The sequence below is a fragment of the Euprymna scolopes genome, chromosome 29, assembly GCF_053919585.1.
Source record: "Euprymna scolopes isolate OS-2025 chromosome 29, ASM5391958v1, whole genome shotgun sequence".
In the NCBI taxonomy this organism is placed as follows: domain Eukaryota; kingdom Metazoa; phylum Mollusca; class Cephalopoda; order Sepiida; family Sepiolidae; genus Euprymna; species Euprymna scolopes.
This window is the reverse complement of record NC_136510.1, coordinates 85,910,159-85,933,482: the sequence shown is the minus strand read 5'-3', so window position 1 is coordinate 85,933,482 and position 23,324 is coordinate 85,910,159. Positions and strand designations below refer to the sequence as shown.

Here is a 23,324-nt window from a genome sequence, read left to right as displayed (position 1 = left end):
TTTCCATATTAATGTTCAGTCACTGGGCTCGCCCCCTTTAAAACCCCGTAATAACATCAAAATTATGTTAAATATCAGTAGGTACGTTTGTTAATATAAATTTTAACTAAACGTGATTTATGCAGGTGGATCTAATTTGCATTCGTAAATAGGATATAAACTAGACTAAAGGACAGGAATGTGCTATACTTTTAGTTATTATTGCCTGTAGTGATGATTGAACCCCCAAAAGGTAGTCACCTGACACTAATTGTTACTTGAGTATTACTCAGTATTTTTTTTTTCTATTCTGCAGTGTGTCGGAAAATTTTGAAACATAGTATGTGTGTGTGAGTAAAATGTACATAAGCATTGGATGTAAGAAATTAGAAATTTTATCGTTATTTCCATGACGGGTGTTCGTCTGAACTTCAATCCCCCTCGCCAATCTTTTACAAAAAAACACCCGTCTAGCTGAATCCACTGTCAAAATCTTTCCCCACTCTTTATCTATGCCTAAATCAAAACGTAGATTCCATGAACAAAGCTTCTTTCTTAGAACTGCACGCCTGTGGAACTCTGTTCCGTCTGCCTGCTTCCCTCCTGACTACAACTTGGATGTCTTCAAGTCCAATGTAAACAAATTCCTGATGAACCGCCCCCTTAAGTAGACACTCTAAAATATCCACACTAACGTACTGTACTTACAATAACCCTTATCCATGAGTGGCTTCCGGGCCTTGATAAGTGGTGACTACCTTGTAGAAAAACAACAACTCTTCTTTGAGGAAATGGCTGCACAACAGAAGATCTTGTGTCTCATGAATCACATCATTAAAACCCCCTCTTGTGACCGAGCTACTCGACGACGTTCTCATTTTTATTGCAATCCACTCGATCTGCTTCCTGTCCGTTTAAGAATTCTAATTTCTAATTCAAGACCACTGCCCTTCATTCAGGAAGTAAGTAGTGAACTACACTTTGTTAAGTGGTCAGCCATGCCAATTCCCATCAATTCAAATAGATATTCTTTCATACCATTTAAGTTCATTGTGTGCAGTTTATATTATGCACTAGCAAAAAGAACCCTCATTCCCAAAGATTGGATTAAGAACCCTTCTTCCTCCTGCCAATAACATTTATGAGTTATCTATTTTTGTTTTTTGTTTTTGTACACAGGAATCACCACTAATCAAGGCCCGGAGGCCACTCGAGAATAAGGGTTAATGGGTATACATTAGTCAATGTGATTATAGCGTAGTAAACATAAGTAGTGGGAATTTTGTAAATTGGATTACTTAGGGGGACGGTTCTTCAAGAACTTGTTTACATTGGACTTGAAGACAATCAGATTGTAGTTAGCTGGAAAGCTGGCAATCGGGAGAGAGTTCCACAGGCGTACAGTTCTGAAAAAGAAGCTTTGTTCATGGAATCTGCATTTAGGTTTAGGCACAGATAAAGAGTGTGGGAAATTATTGATAGTGGTTTTGTCTATACGAGTGTTTTTCATGAAAGTTTTGCGAGGGGGGGGGACCATAGATTGAAGCTCAGCTGAGCACTTGCCATGAAAATAACGATAAAGCAGAGACAGGCTCACGACGCCTCTTCTGTGGGAAAGAGGTTGCAGGGAAGAGAAAAGGGCATCCTCCACTAAGCTACGAAGTCTATTTTGAACTCTCTCAAGGCAGGATATATAGCATTTCTGTGTTATTAGTATAAGAATAGTAACTATAATATTATATTGGTGCTTGATATTCTTTCATACTATTTAAGCTTATTGTATGCAATTTATATCTATACTAGCACAGATACCCGCGCTTCACACTGGGCTTTAACCTTGACCTTAAAAAGTGTTGTGCACCATTCCTAGGTCGGAGACAATCAATCATGTCAGGCTATGACCTTGACCTTTGAAAATGGTGTGCATCATCCCTAGGTTGGGGAACCATCATCATGTCAGGTTTGGTCATGATTGGTCTAGTGTTGTGAGCTGTAGGCGAGTTGTAGACACACACACACACACACACACAAACGCTACTTCTTTATATAAAGAGATAATTATAAAACTCTAAAGAGCTTGCTTGCATCTTGTTTTCCATGATCGAGCAATTCCATCTTTTAAAAAAGGGATTACAGGTGAATATATATATATATATATATATATATATATATATATATATATATATATATATATATACACACACACACGCGGCAGAAAAGCTTATGAGGAGGAGTTTACTAATCAAGGAGAAGCAAAATCCAAAACCAAATATAAATATAGCTATTTATATTTTTCGCTAACAATTTTTTCCTCTGATGAGAAGAAACTTCACAGATTAAGGCGGACCCAACTTTGGAGTATTCTGCCGAATAATAAAAACTTTTTGTATAATTCTACTTTACAACTCTGTTCTTCTTATTATTTCTTTCTTTCTCTCTCTCTCTCTCTCTACGTATATATATATATATATATATATATATATATATATATATATATATATATATATAGGCGTGGCTCGGAGGCTAAGGAATGAGGGTAGAGAGTTGCATGTTTTGGTTTCAATTCTAGCTGATAGCACCCAAGTCATAAATACATATATTTTTAGTTTTGATCTCATTACTATGTATTAGATACAATATAATAATCGATAAAGAATTGGCTCTATAATAATAAATACGAAATCTGCATGAATTAAAATATCATAATTAATCGTATGTTATGAGCAAGCAACGCTGGGCGGCTTGCTAGTTATGTACTAGCAAGAAGACGCATAATTGCCCAGAATTGGATTAGAAATCCTTTTCCTCCTGCCGATAACATGTATGTGTCATCTGTTTCTGTGTTATCAGTAGAAGTAGTGTTACATAGTAAGTATTTGTATATAATATTATATTTGTGCTTTTGCAAAAAACGGATTTTGAAACCAACGCGTTTCAGGTGGAAACATTATCACGTACTTGCTTGTCAAAATTAGTATGAATTCCAAAATTTACGAAAAATGATCTAGTAGAAGATGTGCTTGTAGTTTTTGTTTTTGTTTTTTTTTATAAAAAAAGATAAAATAAAAAATATCATCCACCGTCTGACATTCTGTAAAACAAGAGAGATAAGTCAGTTTTTGAGAACTCTTCCACAACATACAACTCTATAAATCGACAAACTTTATTTTTGCTTGTAATTATTCTTCTATTGGATTATTTTTTTTGTCATTTTAGGAATTTATACTAATTTTGATGTCACAGTGTGGCGAAAACAATGCAAAATGTGACTTACACAAACGACGGTGTCTCTGACTATCCTGTTGGCAGACGGAATCAAGAAAGGAAAGAGAGAAGAAAAACTTTCATCCATAGACGGTTTATTAATATGCATATGGAATTAATTTGCATATCAGCTCAATGACTGCTGTGAAAAAAAATGAAGGGGAAGGCACAGGGAAGTTCTTTTTGAACCGTTGTGTGTGTGTGTGTGTGTGTGAGAGAGAGAGAGAGAGAGAGAGAGAGAGAGAGAGAGAGAGAGAGAGAGACAGACAGACAGACAGATAGAGAGAGAGGGAGAGAGAGAGAGCGAGAGAGCGAGAGATAACGATCGGTGAAGATTACAGTTGAAGGTGGGAATTGGCAAGAAGAAGTTTGGACCAATATTTATTTATTTATTATTATTATTATTATTATTATTATTATTATTATTATTATTATTAAATCTCCGTGTCCTTAGTTTCAGTAAGTACATAATAATGTTTTCACCTGAAATGCGTTGGTTGCAAAATTGACTATTCTGCACAATCATTAAGAATTAATAGCTTAAATAATCTGTCTGTGTTCCATTTCGCAAGCATACTGTTGCTGTTTTCTTACATCTCGCTGCTCAACTCCCTACATAGTCGCCCTCTAGGTATGGTCACACATAGAACCCCTTATATCCAAGTGGGAATATGCCCTGTTTGGAGGGAATAAGACTAAAAGTAAATAAATAACTGAGAATAATTCGTTTCCTAACAAAAATATTATATATACATATATTATATATACATATATACATGCATATATATATATATATATATATATATATATATATATATCATATATATTATATATGTATATACTATATATGTATCATATGTATTATATATATATATATATTATATGTATTATATATATCATATATATTATATATATTATATATATATTATATATATCATATATACTATATATATTATATATGTATTATACATAAATTATAAATATAATATATATATTATATATAATATATTATATAATACATATTATAATACATATAAATTATATATATAATATATATATTTTATATATATATTATATATATCATATATATTATATATATTGTATATGTATCATATATATTATATATGTATTATATATATCATATATATTATATATATTATATATGTATTATATATATCATATATATTATATATATTATATATGTATTATACATAAATTATAAATATAATATATATATTATATATGATATATTATATAATACATATTATAATACATATAAATTATATATATAATATATATATTTTATATATATATTTATAAATTCGTATTCCTGTCTGTTTGTTCTTTTGTTTGGTTGTTCACAATTTTATTAATATATACAAAAGGTTCGCTATTTTACTCTTTCATTTATTTCTATATATAGTATGGTTCTTGCAAAATATACAATTAAGAGGCCACGTCATTTGCATATTGCATTAAGGAAAGTCGATTTTACTAAATAGCGGTATGTTAGTTAATGTTTCTAGCGAAGGAATTTTTTAAGTGTTCCATATAAAATTGTTATTTAATAAACTTTAAATAACAATTTAATTGATAATATATTTAATTTAATTTATTTGGAATTATTTCCAGCATCGACTTTATCAAAGATGTAGAATTACGCCCCCCATAGAAACTTCGAAACATAGTAATAAAATCTTCACCAAATAAAATAATTTGGTAATCTCAATAAGTTTCTAGTTTGGAAAAATAATTCTGTCTAGACAGAAAAATGTTTTCTTTGGGTTTCTTTTAAATATTCAAACAAAAAAAAAATAGCACTTACGAATAAACTGAAAAAGTTTCATTTGTTTGTTTTTAATATTCTTGAAACGGCTATACAGAAACTTTTTTGACCGCTTCGAATTCAAACTTCAGCCACACTTTTAGAAACAACCCCCCGACTCTAAAAAGAAGCAAATCGAAAAATTTCTTTATTTACAAAAAAATTAAAAAAAACAGTGAAAAAAGTGCCTTAAAAAAAATAAAATAAAAAAAAACGCGTTACGCTCGCATGTGGCATTTTTTTTTATCGTTCTGGCACTCGCTGCTATTTTTATTGAAACAAAAGTTGTTTTTATTTATTTATTTTTTTTTTGGGGGGGGGGGAGTTTTCTTTTTAACGCACGGGCAACAAAAAGTGCTCAATATCCGAAGAATAATTTCTTCTCTTTGTATCCCTTCTGCTGAAATAGGGTATCATGTACTCCTGTTTTTATCCGTTCTTTTATTTTGGAAATTGTTGCCCATGATGAAAATGATTACTATTCTTAGGTGTGGGCAAACAAAACTTCATGTCAACCCGGGCAATGCCGGGTACCCATGCTAGTATATATATATATATATATATATATATATATATATATATATATATATATATATATAAAATAAAAAAGATAAGGAGTAAAGTTATACAGGAACTCATCTAGCCAACAGCACATTGATATAAAATCATGCTTGGTTCCTATTTATAATGCTTCTCTGTGGGACAGAGTTAGACACCAGGTCGTTTTTTAACGTGGAGAAAAGGAACAAAAATTTAAAATTGCCTCAGTCGTAAAGGATTTCTCCTCCACTGAGAGAGCACAAGAAACTGAAGTGAACGCTCGTTAGACCATCTTAAAACATGTCTTTCTAACCCAGTCGCTTTCTCTGAACATACCTTCTCCAACGTTACTTACCTGGCACAGCTTAAGTAGGTTATATACATGCCAATCAAGGATACAGCCTCTGATAAAGTCTTGCCCATTTGTGAGCATTGCAGATGACCTTGCATTTATCGGGCTGAAGTATAGTTCTGGGTAGTCCTAGGAGGTCCACCCTCCGAGGTCATTATCTCCTGTCTTTTAAGTGGAGTAAGTTTATTGCTCACTACCTGAGGCGCCCTTATTAGGGATTCTGTCAGGGTTGTCCAAGTAATTTTTAAAATACCAGAGTGCTCCTCCTTTAGGGGCGATGTCTTGACTCTCTCCATTTACCAAACTTGTGTCACATCTTCCTGTGTGGGAAGAAAGTAAATACCTTTCTTCTCAAACGTCCGCCTGACTTAACATCTGGCTATGTCTTAGTGACTTCCTTTACTCACTTTACTTAGTTTATTTCTGGCCAGGTCACCCCTATAACATATTTGTGGACCTTTGTCTAGTTTGTATCCTGTTTATGACTCAAGGTTAGATCCACCTGCACAAAACATATTTAATTAATATTTGTACTAGCAAACGTACTCACTAATATTTAACAATACTTTGGTTTTAATATTTTTTCTATGGTTACTTACAGACTTATTTTGTTTTTTACTTCAGTGATTTCTGTTAAGCTGTCTCCCCTTGTCTCTAGATAAAAAGAACTCTGTGTTTAGAGTGATTTCCCTTGCTTGTTGTTGTAGTTCATTTGACTGGGAAGCCAAGATGGAGGTTTAGTTCAGATTGATGAAGGAGTAAATCAACAATTCCTATTTGAAATTATGTCTCAGCAGCATCATAGCACTTACCAAATAAAGAATTTCTCCAGCTTCCTGAATACATTCTAAAGGTCGATTGCCTTCATCAAGTTTTGGATAGATTGAAGTGAACCATTCTAGAATGGTAAATCCAAGTGGTATTCCTGCAAAAAATAAAAAATAAAAATAACAAAATAATAAAAAAAACAAAACACAAAAGAAAACATTAGAATTATTTTTAACCCAATTCTTTTATTGACTAACTAACAGGAATACATGGTGTTGCCCGCGACAAAAGTATAACATATATCAATTAAAAGTTTTATCTCTGTCTTTCTCTTTTTCCCCTCCTACTCCTCACCCCCTCTTTCTTCTCCACCTAACCTATTCCTCTATCTAAACAGACACACACATTTTTATAGATTCCTCAAGAACTGAGTTGGTATAAGGGAATTAACGCCTTGATTAAAAATACATAATCTGCATGGAAAACCGACCTGATTAACAAAATCTGGACCAGTTTAGGGTCAAAAAGTTTTTTTTTTCTTCAAAATTTTAGATATTATTCATCCAGGGTAACACAAATCAAGAAAATATTAAACTTGTGGCTATTTGTTTTGTAGTTTTAGAGTTTTAGCCGGACATGTAAACATACACATATACACACAGACAACTGCTTTTCATATTATAGACGTGTCTGCACTTATCAAAATTAAAACTACTTTAGGATAAGGCTTAATGAGATTGATGAATTGTCAATTTAATAATGAAGAATATTATGCGAGGATTGAAAATAAGAAAAATATTTGGTACTGGTACAGCTTTTGAACCAGATAAAACCGGCTTTTTGTTCGGCATCTTCTGGCCGTTTATGTAAGCAAATAGGTGCTGAAACGCTTAGCCATTCAGAAGACTCGGATAGTTGATAATGACTCTGGTTCTTTGGAGGACATGATCCTGCTGAGAAGGAGAGTTTCCTGATGACAGTAGCCAAACAGGAACACAGAAACTCTCCTTCACGCATCCGTGTTAACTTCAAAAGAAAATTTACAAAATTTAAAAATCAACCAAAACCTTGTCCAACTTTTGAACAAAAAAAATAAACTTTAAAAAAATTTATTAGATCCTAACTTAAACCTAACCTAGTCAGTATTTGTCCTGTTCAGAAGCAGTATACCAGTAAAAATAGAAAAAAATCTGTGAAAATCATTGTTTCATTTATTATATCCTTTGAAATTTTTACTTTACTCGTAAAAAAGTAATTGATCAAAAAAAAAAAAAATGATTTTTCTTGTGTAACGTCGCAGTTACAAAGAAAAGAAACAAATAAAAATTCAGGTCAGCATTTTTTTCTTTTTTAACAAGAGCATTAATTACCATTACTTTCTCGTCTCGACATCACTTAAAAAGAAAGTCTTTCACTGCCACATGTCCATCTAACATGGCCTGTGTTTCTCTTTCGCCCGATCACACGCTGGCCACAGCTGGCCCATTCTATCCTTTACTTTACATGTCAATCTCCTTCGGCATTGATTTTTTTTCTTCCCGACCATGTGGTGTCCTTTTTTTTTCTTTTTCTTCAGACGCAAGCCCATGCACACTTGCTAATTTGCATAGGTGTTCAAACGCTGCTCCTGCTGCTAATACAATCGCTTGCCATCCATCTTTCGACTGCTGCTGATATTTTCATATGCGCTATGCTACACTTATGTGTAAGTACAACTTTTTTGGCTTTCATAACAAACCCAGAATTTTTAAATATTTGAATGGGTGTTTTTTTTTTTATTAAGAAAATTATTTCAAAAATAAATATTAGAAACTTATTACACAAAATATTTAAAAAACAAAAAACAAAAAAAAAAACAAACAAACAAAATAGACACTTTTTTATCCCTTTATATATATATATATATATATACTTGTTTTCAAGTAAGATCTTTGACTTACTTGTTGTTTCATCAAATACTTCTGCATGCAAAATCCGATCCCGCATTTTGCTAATTCCTACCCTCTGATGAGAAGGAGAGTATTTCTTCAAAACTCCACGGATTAAAAACTATCCATTTATCTAGTGTTTCCTTTTCACATTAAATATGTTTTTAACTCATTTCAAAGTGTTTTTTTAACATATTTTATTAACTGTTTGCTCATATTATAAGCTCTATTTCATATTTGGTTTTATCGAGCTTTTATATCTGGCTGAGATAATTTTATAAATATTAATTCTTTAATATTTATAATTTACTTTAATTTTACCATCTTGGATCATTTTGGTAAATTCAATTGTAATTTTCATTATATATATATATATATATATATATATATATATATATATATATATATATATAAAATGAACTCATTTTTTCCTCTCTGATTTTGACCTTAATAGGATTAAAAATCAAGACATTTCATGCAAATGTAATATACACAAACTGCAACACAATACCTGAGGTGTGTTATAGGCATATTACCTCTCCACTTCCTTGATAATCGTAGATTCCTATATTTTTTTCTGCTAAGAGTTCACTGCCAAAATCGGTTAAAATCAATAGAAGTAGCAAAATCTTTTCTCTCTAATTAATTCTTCCTGCCCCCGTCACCACTTACACCGTTGCGGGATCGTTCACAAGGGACAGTTATGAAGGAACGTTGGTTTCGGTTTTCTGTACTTCGTAGTTGCTTAAAAAACCTGGAATGAAATTTTACCGTGCCTTTCCATTCTATGTTTCATATTAAGTGAAACGCACCACGGAATTAACGACATTCCCACACACATTACTTCTTATCCCACGCTTACTTTTACGTTGCTTAATTACCATTTCTTTCCCAATATTTTTACACTAAAAAAAAAAAAAGATTCTTTTCATTTCTTTTTTTTTTTTATAAAATTAACACTTAAAATATCATTTCCGTTTTATTTCGTTTTGTAGTTGCTTAAAAAAACTGGAATCGAATTTTAACGTTCCTTTTCTTTCTATGATTTCTACTGGGTAAAACGCACCATGGACTTAACCGAAATGAAGGGTTATTTATGTCATTTTCTTTTTTTCCTCGCTTTGCGCTGTGTTTTTTTATTTTTATTTTTCCGAATAGGTTCATCATTTTTGACCCCTATTTTTGCTTTTTGTTTTTCCCATTTCTTTTTTAAACAGGTTTGGCGTTTGTTCGCTGTTTTTTTTTTTTTTTAATTGGTTTTTGTTTTTTTTTTCCGATTTTTTTAAGAAGTTACACATCGTTTTTTTTTTTTGGAATATTTAAACAGGGGTATTACTTTGCTTATTCTTTACTTTACCCCCCTCCCCCTTACACACACACCTCCAAAACCCCGGGCAACGCCGGGTACCCCCCCAATTTTTCGTAATAAAGTCAAAACTTCTTTTTGTAATGTATAAATGAATGACTAAAATTTGGCAAAATAACATTTTCAGTAATCAATCATGTTAGTTTTTAATTACAGAGGAAGAACTCATTCAAAAATGTCAGAATTCTGGGTTTGTTAGGTAAAAAAATTTCTTTCGATTTTCGATTCGGTCCTGAAATTGCATTTATCTGCCCCTGCTATGCACTCTCCCAATTTCCAAACTGAAAACCAAAAATGTTGTACCTTTGCACAAGTGCACAAAAATTATATTTCATTGATTTTCTTTGGCAAATTAAATTTTTTTTTTTTGCTCTTTCCTGTTATTTCATTTCTACCAGTGTCATTTTGACATAAGGGGCTACTAATTGGGACCAAACTTACAGGAATACTATATAGGGAGTTGAGTAGCGAAATATCTGTTCACATTACTCTTGTACTTCTGCATGTCAGTATAATCACGGAATCAGGGACCTGGGAGGGAATTCCGAAGTCTAGCAGTTTGAGGGAGGAAACTATTTGAATAGAGGTTTTTCGGCATCTAAGGATCTCTACAGTGTAAAGTTTTTCTTTTTCTTTTTTTTTTTTTTGGCAGGTTAGTTTGAGGGTAGTTACGTCGAGGGGTTACAAGTGCTTTGAGTTCGCCAGAGCACATACCATTAAAATACTTATAAAAACAGGCACAGAGATGCAACATTTCGGCGATGGGACAGAGGCTGGAGTTTGGTTGCTACAGCTACAGTTGGTGACTCTTTTTTGAACTGTGTCTAAGAGTGAGAGACTAGTGGCAAATGCACTAGGCCAGATGTGGCAACAATAAAAATGCAGTATTTTTATTTCACTATTTTTTTTCTGTTAAAAATCCGTCTCGTTTTGAGTTTGACATTGGTTCGTTTTGATTCGGCTATTTCCGGCTATTTACGTATGCGAAAAAAGTCGTTTTTTTTTTTTTGGTTGAAAAGCTGTACCAGTGCCGAAATATGTGTGGCCTGTTAGTATTGCCTATATTTAGGTTTCAGCTTCACGAGACAATCACGAGAGGAAATAAGGACTTGGATATACAGTCTGTGGAGAGGACAGCTGTCAACAGTTTAGAGCCTTTCTTCCCCACCCCCTCTATCTCTGTTAGACACAGTGAGGAGAATCTATTTTTGAGTATAATAATAAAAACAAACAAACTATTTTTCTACTTTATGGAAAATGCATTTCAACACCCACAAGTTAAACTTTTCAAACAACACTTGGTACGCGTGAGTGGAACTTTAAAGACTAAACTGGAAGGACCCTTAACATAAAATACGCAATCGTTAAGAGGGCATTTAGTTCTCTCTCACTGCAAGAACTGTGTCACCATGGTCGGGAAGCGGAATTGAAAATTCAGCGTCCCCGGAGAAGGGCACTCTGACCTGCAAAAAGTGCCTAGGTACCCCCGTTAGCATTCTCTGGTAAGGGCACCCCAGGCAATTAGTAATAAACTAACCTCTTCTCTCTTTGAGAAGGGAATGAGTAGGAGGCTGAATTTCCTAGAACAACTGCACAGAACTAGCATTATGATGCAATCAACAGGGACTCAGTCATTACTGGAATGGTCTAATCTCTATTGGTTTTGTGGGGCTGAGGATAAAAATCCCTAGCCGTGCAAGCGTTAAAAGAAAGCAGCAGACTAAAAAAGGAAACGGTGACGAATAAAAATTGTTCCTGGAAGAAATTACAAGCATTTTGCGGTATAAACAACAAATCGAAAAAGTGTTAAAAAAACAAATGTAAAATAAATAAATGTTACCAAAGACAATATTATTTACTCTTCTACTTACTTAGATAAGTTTTTTTTTTAATGTTTGTTTTAACTTATTTTAAAGCGTTTATTTAAGTTAGAACAAGAAAAATAAAGTCCGACAAACTCAAATCAGTGTGTAGACACATTGTATAACTTTCTCCTCTGTAGTAATACCAGATTAATTTATTAACAAGTGAAGCATCCATGGTCGTCCGTGAGTGCACAGTGAACGAGGCATAAAAAAATGACTAAGTTCAGCATTGCCCCACCCTCCTCCTATTTACTCCCAAAAGTCACCAGGGAACGTCAAATCCTGGTGAAAATGAACAAACGGTGCAGTTTTAGGTCTTATAATATGTAAATTTGAGTTCTGCACCATGCAAAAAGAAGAAATGACTAAGTCCATCATTTGACTCCCTTCCATTTAGCCCCAGAAGTCTCCAAGGCTTTAACATACTTAAACTTAAGTTCAGCACCATGCAAAACTGCTAAATAGACATGCACAGAAAATTTTGGACAAATATGGTAAAATAGTCCCAAAAATGGAATGTTTTTATTAGCCCTAAAAGAACCCCTGAGGGTACACCCAAGAGTTATCACGAAGTATAGACAAACAAAATTATATAGAAATCAGTTAGTTACAACTTTTCAGAAAGTTTTAGAAAACTCCAAGGCATCAATTATTTTTTTAATAAGCACAAAAATGTCAATTTTAGCCATTTTAACCCGAAAGGCACCCCTAGGGGGGTAGGGCAACCGGAGTTTTCCCGGAAAATCTGTTCTGTTACTTTTTTTACTCATACTTAATGCGTAGTTAGCGAGAAAAGTGCGGACAGACGAACGGACGAATGGATAAGGGTGAATTTACAGATCCACCTTTCTTTTGTCGGGGGGGACCAAAAAGAATAATTACTTTCTAAACGAGTTATTACATTCCGTCCTTATATGTAGAGTGCCCTTAAGTGTTGCTTTGAAATAATCGCATTTAAACAAATTAAATATTTAAAAAAAAAAATGTTTATGGAAATCGCTCCAGACAAGGTGTGAAACCACTTTCTACTTGATGTAAGGAGCTAACAAGAATGAAAGAATGATTATTATAAAGACAGTGGATGATATTGAAAAGACCAAGGCTGTAGGTAGGAGGAAAACAGTCGGTAGGGAGCATGCAGTTCTTAGAAAGAAATTACTGGAACAGGAAGCTGTATTATAATGAGATATTAAAACAACGAATTGATGGAGACCACTAGACCCACGAGTTAAACTAACTGAAACAAAGGAAGCAGGGAATAGATCAGACTATTCTGAAGAACACATGTCCTAATAGGATTTATAGAAAAGACTGAGACTAGCAACATTGCGTGTGTGAAAGAGAAGTTGCAATAAAGAAAGGTTGACGCCAATCAAATTACAAATAAGTTTCTGCAATTTATCAAAATCCTTCAAATGAAACACATATTCACCAGCCCAATTCACCAAATATGACAATAGTACTTCATACATGGTCCGAGAGAAGATTTGTGGAGATCGAGAAAAGCCTCGGGTGTGAGAAAGAATTTAGGGCGATAGAACTGATTTTACGAAAAAAACAAAAAGTGCAATGGATCTATTATATGAAATATTCGATGAGAAAGAAAGACCAAGCAGTCTTAGAGTCGATTTCTCATCGAGAGCAGAGCCATCCATGAGAATCCAAGGAAGAAAAGGGACACGCATACAAGTGAAAGACAAAAGCTGAGTCTTAACAGGATTAAACGAAACAAGCTATTTACTACCCCAATCCATAATTGACCCCAGGTCATCTGTTTATTTATATAAATAACTAATAGTGAAAATAATTTTTTTAAGTATATATATATATTTTTTTTACATAGGCATCACCACATATAAAGGCCAAGAGGCCATTCGAGGATAAGGGTTCAAGAGTGTACAGTAGAAATTGGACAATATAGTAATTGTTATTAATGGAAATTCGGTAAATTTCTTAACTTATATGGAACGGCTCATCAAAAACTTGTTTACGTTAGACTTGAAGACAACCATTTTTATATAAAATAAATGGTGGTTTTCCAGAATTACATAAAGAAAGACCAAGCAGTTTTAGAGTCGATTTCTCATCGAGGACGAAGCCATCCATAAGAATCCCAGGAAGAAAAGGGACACGCATACGAGTGAAAGACAAACAGGATTAAACGAAACAAGCTATTACCCCAATCCATAACTGAACCCAGGTCATCTGTTTATTTACATAAATAACTAATAGTGAAAATAATTTTTTTAAATATATTTTTTTTTATATAAAATAAATGGTGGTTGTCCAGAATTACATTTTAAAAACATATTAAAATGTGGGAAAGCGCGCACGCACACACACACACACACACACACACACACACACACACACACACACACACACACACACACACACACACACACACTGTGTTAATAATAAAGTATTTTATATGAAAAAATTAAATTTCTCAAACAAAAGAATTGATGACTGCTCAGTCGAGAAAAGGAAGCAACGTGCACCTACCTTAGATTGTGGAAGAATTGCCCCCTTCTGCGACGTGACAGTCTGTTAACGTGTCTCGCCAGGCAAGAAGTTGTATGATTACCTCCTCTTTATAAATAAACTAGCCTGGGTGCCCGGCGTCGCCCGCGTGTTTGGGGATGCATGTCGAGCAAAAAAAAAAAAAAAAAGTGGCAGGCAGGCTCGAACTTGTACCGCAAAGGAGGAAAAGAATGTGGAAAAAAAGTAACATCTTTGTTGTTGCGTCCATCGCCAAACCGGAAGTGGCAAAGGTTTAAATTAAGGCTAGTCAATCGAAAAGAGGGGATGACTTTCAAAAATATCGGCGAAAAAAGCGACCCCTCCTTGTAAAAAAGTGGCCAGTTGAAGGCGGAGGAATTAATTTTTTTAGCCAATTTTTCGATATTTGTCGCCCGAAGAGTCGAGCTTCAAAACGATACCGATCTCGTGAAAATCCGTCGCCTTTGTCGAAAGTTTTAGGAATACATACATACATACATACATACATACATTTAAACAGACAGGTGAGATTTATATTATAGGTTAAATGATCTGGAAAAAGCTTTAAAACTGATGATAAGGCAACAATATTCTTCTTTTTTCTTTTAGTAAGCAAGGTCAGTGCACACAGATCTCCCTTTCTTTTGAGCAATCATTAATTCTTTTTTTCACATTAGTTTTAATTCGTACGTTTATATAGTATTAAAAAAAACAACAAACCAATTGCTCTTGTGAAGCCTCGCTTTAATTCAAATATGGAAGCTATTTTTCTTCCTTATCGTGAACGGTGAAAATTTGATTTTCGGTAATAAAAAAAAAATACTACATGACCAAATTACCCGATTAAAAAAAAATATATATATTTCATCTTCGTTACATGACTGGTGCGTATTTTCTTTACTTTTAATGTCCGCCATCAGTGCCAATTTGAGTAAGAACCGATCTTTTAAACCAACACATTTCAGGTGAAAATATTATTACGTTCTTATGTGTCATGTTAAAATCAGTATAATTTTTTATAAAAGTTACGGAAAAATGATCCAGCAGAAAAATAATTACCAATAAAAATAGAATTTATCGAATTATCAAGTTTTATCGTATGTTTTAATATGGAAGTGTTATGTTCTGTATATGCAAAGTTTAACAAAAGATTAATTGTTATATAATGGGAGTACCAACATGACGTATGTTGTATATACACTGAGCGGACATACTGTCGAATGTATGTGACGAAGGGTTCATCTAAATGTGTGTACGTGTCACTAAATGTCTATGGTGGTTCTTCACTAACTGAACCCTAGCTTATCGTGATGCAATCAAAGTGTGTGTTCTTAACATTTTCTCAATGTACAATTAACTCTTTTCTTTAACCCTGCCGCGATCGTTAGTAGTGTCTTTTTTAGTGTGATCGTGTGTGTGAATGTCTGTTTAAGTGTGTGCGTGTGTGTGAATGTCTGTTTAAGTGTGTGCGTGTGTGTGAATGTCTCTTTAAGTGTGTGCGTGTGTCGACAATTTACATAAACACATTTATTCAAAGACATACCTGGTTTTTGCTGGCCAGCCTCTGAAAGATTTTCAGCAATTCTTGGGAAGAAGGATTTTGTATAAATAAAGACTTTTCAACAGAGATACCAATATTTTATGTAGTTTATTCATTCCCAAGCATGAGATCTATCAGAGAAGTGATCGCCGATCTTTCCCTAGGTGGGTTGTTCTTAAACGTCCCACATCTGAGACGCTCCCCTCCACTTTGAGAGAAGACCCCTCCCAGATCATCTTCTTCTGTTGACGTCCTCAATCCAACTCCAACTATTTTTCCAGCTAACCTGATCACGTGACAACCATGTCCTTCCGGGCCAGCTATTAGACACTCTTCCGGTGCAACTTGCCCAATTTACAGTTTTGATAAGTTTATCAAACATCTTTAAACAATAAATAACTTCCAATATAGACTATTTTAACAATATCACTGGATAGATAGATAAATAGATAGATAGACAGATAGATAGATCGACAAACAGATAAATAACAAATAATTTTTTTCGAACCCAACTGCATAACGTTTACAACCAATTCAGTATGACAAACACGGGAGATAACCCTTGATTTGACTTAAAATAAGGACCTGCCATCTTTAAACATGATATCTGGGGACATAATTGTGACTGATTAAAAAAACTTATTTAAAATACTTCTAGATCAACTAGATCTATATTCGTAATTTATACTTATTTCCACACGATACATAATAATGTTTTCACCTGAAATGCGTTGGCTTAAAAGATCACTAATATAAACAAGCACCTTTCTTTTTTAAGCATACATAAAACCTTTTGCAACCCACTGTTTTAAAAAGAACTTATTATTAGTTTTCGGTACGGACTTGTCCATCAACAAACCGATGGAAACGACTATGTAAAGCACTCAAAAACTTATCCGCCAATCCTATGATGGGTAATTTTATCTAGGAGCATGTGTTACGCTATTTTCTTCTTCTTCTTCTTCTTCTTCTTCTTCTTCTTCTTCTTCTTCTTCTTCTTCTTCTTCTTCTTCTTGTCTACAGTGTTGAAAACCAACGAATGTCTACTATAAATCAATCAACGGTTCTAAGAGCCAAAGCAACAATTCTCTTAACTTTTCTAAAGCAAAACATTACAAAAAGCCTCCCCCCACAAAAAAAAAAACACTAAAAAACAGGAAAAAAAAACCCGCCAAAACTGACCCGCTAGAAAAATATTCCCACCTGACAATATATCTCATATTTCTACAAAGCCACATTCGTCCATGCATAGATTATTGTTGCTACAGATGGTTAAAAAAAAGGAGCTTCCAAGCGAAAGAAACACATTTCTCTTATAGTTCAATTTTTCTAAAGCAAAACATTAAAACAAAAAGGAAAGCCCCAAAAGCATTAAAAAAAAAAAAGAAAACCGAAAAAACATTAAAAAAACAGAAAATTCCCAAATTATTAAAAAAAAGAAAACTACCAAAACATTAAAACAAATTAAAACCCTAAAAGCATGAAAACGAAAAAAAAAAAACATTTAAAAAAGAAACCCCCAAAAACATATTTAAAATGAACTCCCTCACTAAAAAACATTAAAAAAAAGAAAACCCTGAAAAATATGTAATAACTCCTCTCCTCAAACAAACAAACAAACAAATCAAAAACTACTCACTAGAAAAATACTCACACCTTGCAATAGCTATGAGGACCTACGAATAAACTAATAAAATTCTCAATTAAATGCTGAATTGTCGGCTGTTACATACAAAATTATACAAAAGCGTCTCTGTGCATCGGCTCCATGCACCTTTCCAACGAGAAAAATAAAAATAGTAGAAATTAATCTGCCTGTTGATATCGAACAAATTTATAATGCAAAGAGGAGTAACTCTTTGCTTTTTTGGGCAAAGTCGCCTCCCTTTGTCCGTAGTCCTAAACTTTAATTTCTCGCGATTTCTCGCGAAATCAACGACAGGAAGTGGACAGTAGGGGACAGAGTGACTTTGAAAATGGCGAGATGAACATCATGCCCATTCATCCATTTATCATATTTGGACTTCTGACTTTCATCTATTATGTTTGAATTGTAGTTACTTGTGTGTATGTGTCTCTTAATAAACGTATATCGTTATGTAACAGTGAAATGTTTCCTTATTTGTTCGTGAGTGTTACATTTCTTTGCTTATGAGCTACTACATGCCAAACGTGAAAGCTGGACTTCCTGCGGTAAGATATTTTATGTTATGCTGATCTAACGCATCCCATGATATAACAGTAACCAATGGGAAGCGTGCACGCCTAAAATAAAATATGAACAGCCGGCATGTTGTGGGAGCCGGTTGGGAGAGATAAATAGCCGAGGTCTTGAGAAAGGAAAGAGAGAAGAAAGAAGAGAGACCCAGCGAACAAGAAACAGATTCAGCAAGAAAAAGATCCGCTTTCAAAGTTAAAGGCGACAATACTTCTCTACTACAAAATCACCAAAACTTGGAGAAAAGATCTTCCCCCCAACAAAAGGAATAAGTACTTAAAAAAACAAAAACTAAACAAAACAAAAAAACAAAAACATTCGTCTCTTTATTCCTTCCTTTCTCTTTTTTCCAAGTATAAAATCGAACCTTTTCTAACATTCAAATTTTAACCAAATTTTATCATATATAAGCTACCCAACGTTAAATGCTCCTTGTCGGTCTTGTTAATTTTTGGTATGGAGTTGTTTTTGCATGTTTTATAACAAAACCCATACATCCTATATCTCTACAAAGCCACCATTTACCCATGCATAAAATATTACTGCCACATATGGGCCGGTGCATTTATCATTAGTCTCTCTCTCTCTCTCTCTCTAGTTGGGGGGGGGGTCTCTCTGCTAAGTTAAAAAAAAGAGTCCCAAATCTAATAGGTCCTACACTGTCCAACCCTTGTCTCACCAGTACAGTGAAGAGAGGGGGATAGAAGTTATGTTATATTTTTAGCAACCCCTGTCACGGATGTGCGTCAGAAGCAGGATGCGTCATTGAATTCCTGGCAAAAGTGCATTGACAATGGTGGTGACTATGTAAATTCTGGGGGCAAAAACGGTCACTCGTTTAAATGGATACCACTCCCGTCTTCATAGTTCTTCAACTTTTTTGCGTTAAAAAAAATAGCAGGCTTTACTTTTGGAACAACCCTTGCACAGCAAAACACGCTCCGAACGCCCATGCACAGCCACCGTTCATTGCTGTCAAAAGTGCATTGAGAATGGTGGTGACTATGTAGAAAAGTAAATTACTACTATTCTCATCCTGGTTGGTATTTTGACAACATTTTCGGCTGATGTAACCCCCGACCTTCTTCAAGGCGTTTTTCAAACTTGAGAATTGAAACAAAATCCTTTATTTAATTCACAAGAGTGGATTGTTCTCGTTCCGTCAACCACTATCAGGTAAAAGTGTTAATTAATTATTATGTTATTCTTAATTATTACAGCCTGTAGTAAGTATTGAACCTTCAGCCTGCAGAAGACTGATACTCCAAATTGATTGAACTTATAGTGCAATGGATAAGGTGCTGATTAAGAATCAGTTCTAAGTGACAGCCTTCTCTAGGTTAAAGATTTAAACTTTATTACAAGCGATAATAGCTAAGAATGTATATTATATTTTTCTTAGTCTGCCTGTCTGTTCCTATTTTTCTCGGAAACTACTGAGCCGATCTGGCTGAAATTTTGTATGGACCTTTTTTATGATAAGGTGCAGCGAACTAAGTATTATGGTATCCATTGGATGCACAGTTAGGGACTAATAATGATGAGTTACCACAATACCACATTTTCTCTAGAAGTTTTCTCAAAGACTACTGAGCCGATCTGTTTGAAATTTTGTATGGACCTTTGTTATGATAAGGTGTAGCATACTAAGTATTATGGTATCTGTTCGATGTACGATTAGAAATTAATAGGGATTAGTAGTTAATGGAAAAATGAGCACAAATTTAAAAGTATTCAGCCATCAATTTTGTATAAAGAACACATTCTAAGTCAACGGGCTATAACTTTAGCCCGTTTTAAGCAAACTAAAAAAAGGCTATAGGTAGGAGGAAAACAGTCAGCAGGAAGAGAGTTCAACAAGTTTGCGATTCTTGGAAAAAGGCTACTGAATAGGAAGCTATATTAGAATGAGGTATCAAAACAGCAAATCGATGAAGACCATTAGACCAACAAGTCAAATGAGCTGGAACACAGGAAGCAAGGAATAGATCAGAGAATTACTAATAATGGGGGTTATGGAAAAGACTGAGACTGGCAACAATTATAAAAAGTTCCATGAAACCCTAAAATGCAATGGTATACACGTTTCAGGTTATCTAATTATGAATCCAGTAATTTTGGAAAAAAGATTTTATGCTTCAAGTTCTTTATATCGTCAAATATTTATTCATGGTGTTTGGTTTGGTTATTTTGTATATAAGAATATATATATTTTTTAATTGCATTTTCATTCCAAACAAGGCACAATGCCACTTTAATGTAGGGGGCTACTATCTAGGACATAAATTGCATGGATACTATGTAGGGAGTTGAGCAGCAAGATGTCTGTTTACATTACATTTTTTGAACTTCTGCATGTCAGTAAAATTGGGGAAGTAGGAACCTAGAAGGGAATTCCAAAATCTAGCAATTCTGGGGAAGAAACTATTAGAGTATAAGGCTTTCTGGCATCTGGGGATCTCTACTGGGTAGGGGTGGGATTTTGCTGCTTGTCAGTAGTAGTCAGGGAGTATTTACGTTGAGGAGGCACAAGGGCTTGTAGTTCGTCTCAGCATCTACCATTCAAATACTTGTAGATCAGACAAAGGGATGCAGCATTTCATTGATGGAACATAGGTTGAAGCTTAGTCGACAGTTCGGGACCTATTAGGTTGGCGACTCTCTTTTGGACCCTGTCTAGGAGTGAGAGACTAGTAGCAGATGCATCAGCCCAAATATGACAGCAGTACTCCATACATGGACGAATGGTGGCTTTGTAGATGTACAGGATACTTTCAGGCATAAGTAACTTTCTAGCATGGTAGAGAGAGCCCACCTTCCTTGCAGCAGCCTTGGCAATGCTCTCGATACATCTGTTCCAACTCATGTTCCCTGTGAATATTAAGCTGAGAAGTTTGAATAAAGTATTTTTAGGTAATGTATCATTAGCTAGAACTATTGGTGGTTGAGAAGGCTTCTTGTAATTATTAAAGGAAATGAGCTTAGTCTTGGCAGCATTGACCGTTACCATTTTTGTCCTCATTCCACTACAGACTTCCTCTAGGCTGCCATTGCCTATGTGTTCATTCTTTTACCCCTTGTGTCTGTTATAGAGTTTGGTGTCATCAGCAAATATGCCCATCTCAGAGACTATTTTATCAGGGATCATTTATGAATATCAGGAATAATAAAGGTCCAAGGATCGACCCCTGAGGTACCCCCACATTATATCATATTGTTTTGATGTATGACCACCGAGGACAACCTGGATTCTTCTCTTATTTAAGAAGGATTTAATTATGTTAAGTATTACCATAGGATCTGATTTTCATGAGAAGACCATCATGCCAAACCCTGTCAAAAGCCTTAGATATATCTAGGATTACTGCTCTCCCCTCCTCTGCCTTAGCCAGTGCATGGTATATACATTCAGAGATTACAGTTAGGATATCTGCAGTAGAACAGGCTTGCCTAAATTCATATTGTTGGTCGAACAGAAGTTTAGCAACTGTAAGGTGGTGGACTAGAGTTTGATTAATTATGGACTCAAATATTTTGGCGAAAAGAGGGAGGAAGCTAATGGGGCGATAATTTAATGGGTTAGTTCTTTCGCCAGAATTCTTGTAAATTGGTATTAGAAGCAGTTTTCTAGCAGTCAGGGAAGCAAGATTCATTAAGGTATTTGTTGAAAAGTTTCGAAAGAACTGGAGCAACCTCAGCGGAGCATTTTTTTAATAGTACAGCCGGGATGAGATCAGGTCCACATGCTTTTGAGGTGCCTAGGTTTTTTTATGATATCATGTACTTGAGAAGGAGTGATTTTCAGATCATCTAGTGTGGTTTCTGCCCCCAAAGGAGTCCAATGTAGAGTTTGAGGCAAACTGACGAGCAAGCATGTTAGCTTTCTCGGTTGCAGTGCAAACAACCTCATGATTGTTGGATAGTGGGGGAATTGTTGATTGCCCATTATTTACTACACTGTTGTAGATTTTCCAGAAATCATGAGTTCCTAATTTCTGCGCTTTGATGCGTTTTCTGGTGGTCTCAGTATATTCTCTGTTAGCTGTCACTATTTCTTTCTTACAATTACTTCTAACTTCTATAAACTTTTGTCTGTTTGTACTGGACTTATGCTGGATAAATCTGCAGTATGCATGTTGCCTTTGAGCAATGGCAGCTACACAAGTAGAAGAAAACTATTGGGGAGAGTAGGATTTGCTAGAGAACTTCCATGTGGGAACGTATGCTTCAATTACCGCTTTGAACCATTCAGTGGTCTTATTTGCACACGTTTCACAGGTAAAGAAAAGATATTTCCCCATTGGGCATCTCTGATGTGATCTCTGATGGCATCCCAGTCAGCCTTATTGTAGCACCTTATCGTTTTAAGCAATGGCTCTTCAATTTGGGATCGAGAATTTAGAGTGATGTCTATCATTATCATAGCATGATCAGTATTCCTGAGTGGGAAATGGGCATTTGTTACACAATCCTCAGGAACTGTTGTCAGAAATAGGTCCAGAAGTGAGGCTTGCTGGTCCTGACGATCTGGGAGATGGGTCGGGAATGTTACTATCTGTCAAGGAATGGGATATAGAAAAGTTATGTGTGATGTTACCAGCTGTGTCTGTGTAGTTAGAGAAGGGAAGCCAATTACTGTGGTGCGCATTAAAGTCACCAAATACATGTATTTAGGCATTAGAGTCAAGGGAAAATGCTACATCTATGCTGTGAGAGACATGATTGATTAGAGTACAATTCTTGTGTCGAGGGAGAGTGATAAAGAAAATATAAGCAGCTAACTAAGTAGTAAAGTTAGTTTAAAGCATATGGAGGCCTGGTCTTCTGATTCTAGTTTTGATTCCCCAGTCATGAGAAGGGTGTTATGAATATAGACTCCAAGTCTGTGCATGTGTTTGTCAGAGTCCTTATGACAAAGTGGAAGATAACCAGACATGTTAAAGTGGTAAGAGGGAATGGAGGAGTGCAAGTTATTTTCACTTAGCACTAAAATATCCAGGGGATTAGCTAGGAGAAATGATTCTACATCATCTAAGTTAGTTCTAAGTCTACGGATATTTGTAAATGCAAACCTTAAGGGAGAAGGCGAATTGTTGTTCAAGTGTGTTATACAACTGATATGATAAGATATAAATAAGTATAAGAAAATTGTTGTTTTTGTTTTTGCCTTTTCAGAA

General features: G+C 34.6%; 1 protein-coding gene across 2 annotated transcripts in view; it reads right to left on the bottom strand.

The window, feature by feature from the left end:
- The window catches only part of LOC145252766 (uncharacterized), a 380,616-nt gene that overhangs the window by 33,688 nt on the left and 323,604 nt on the right, over positions 1–23,324 (bottom strand). For both annotated transcript variants that reach the window (XM_080112672.1, XM_080112673.1), the window contains one exon: positions 6,773–6,885. In XM_080112672.1, coding sequence (XP_079968798.1) covers positions 6,773–6,885 — 113 coding nt within the window. The remainder of the gene's footprint in view (positions 1–6,772; positions 6,886–23,324) is intronic.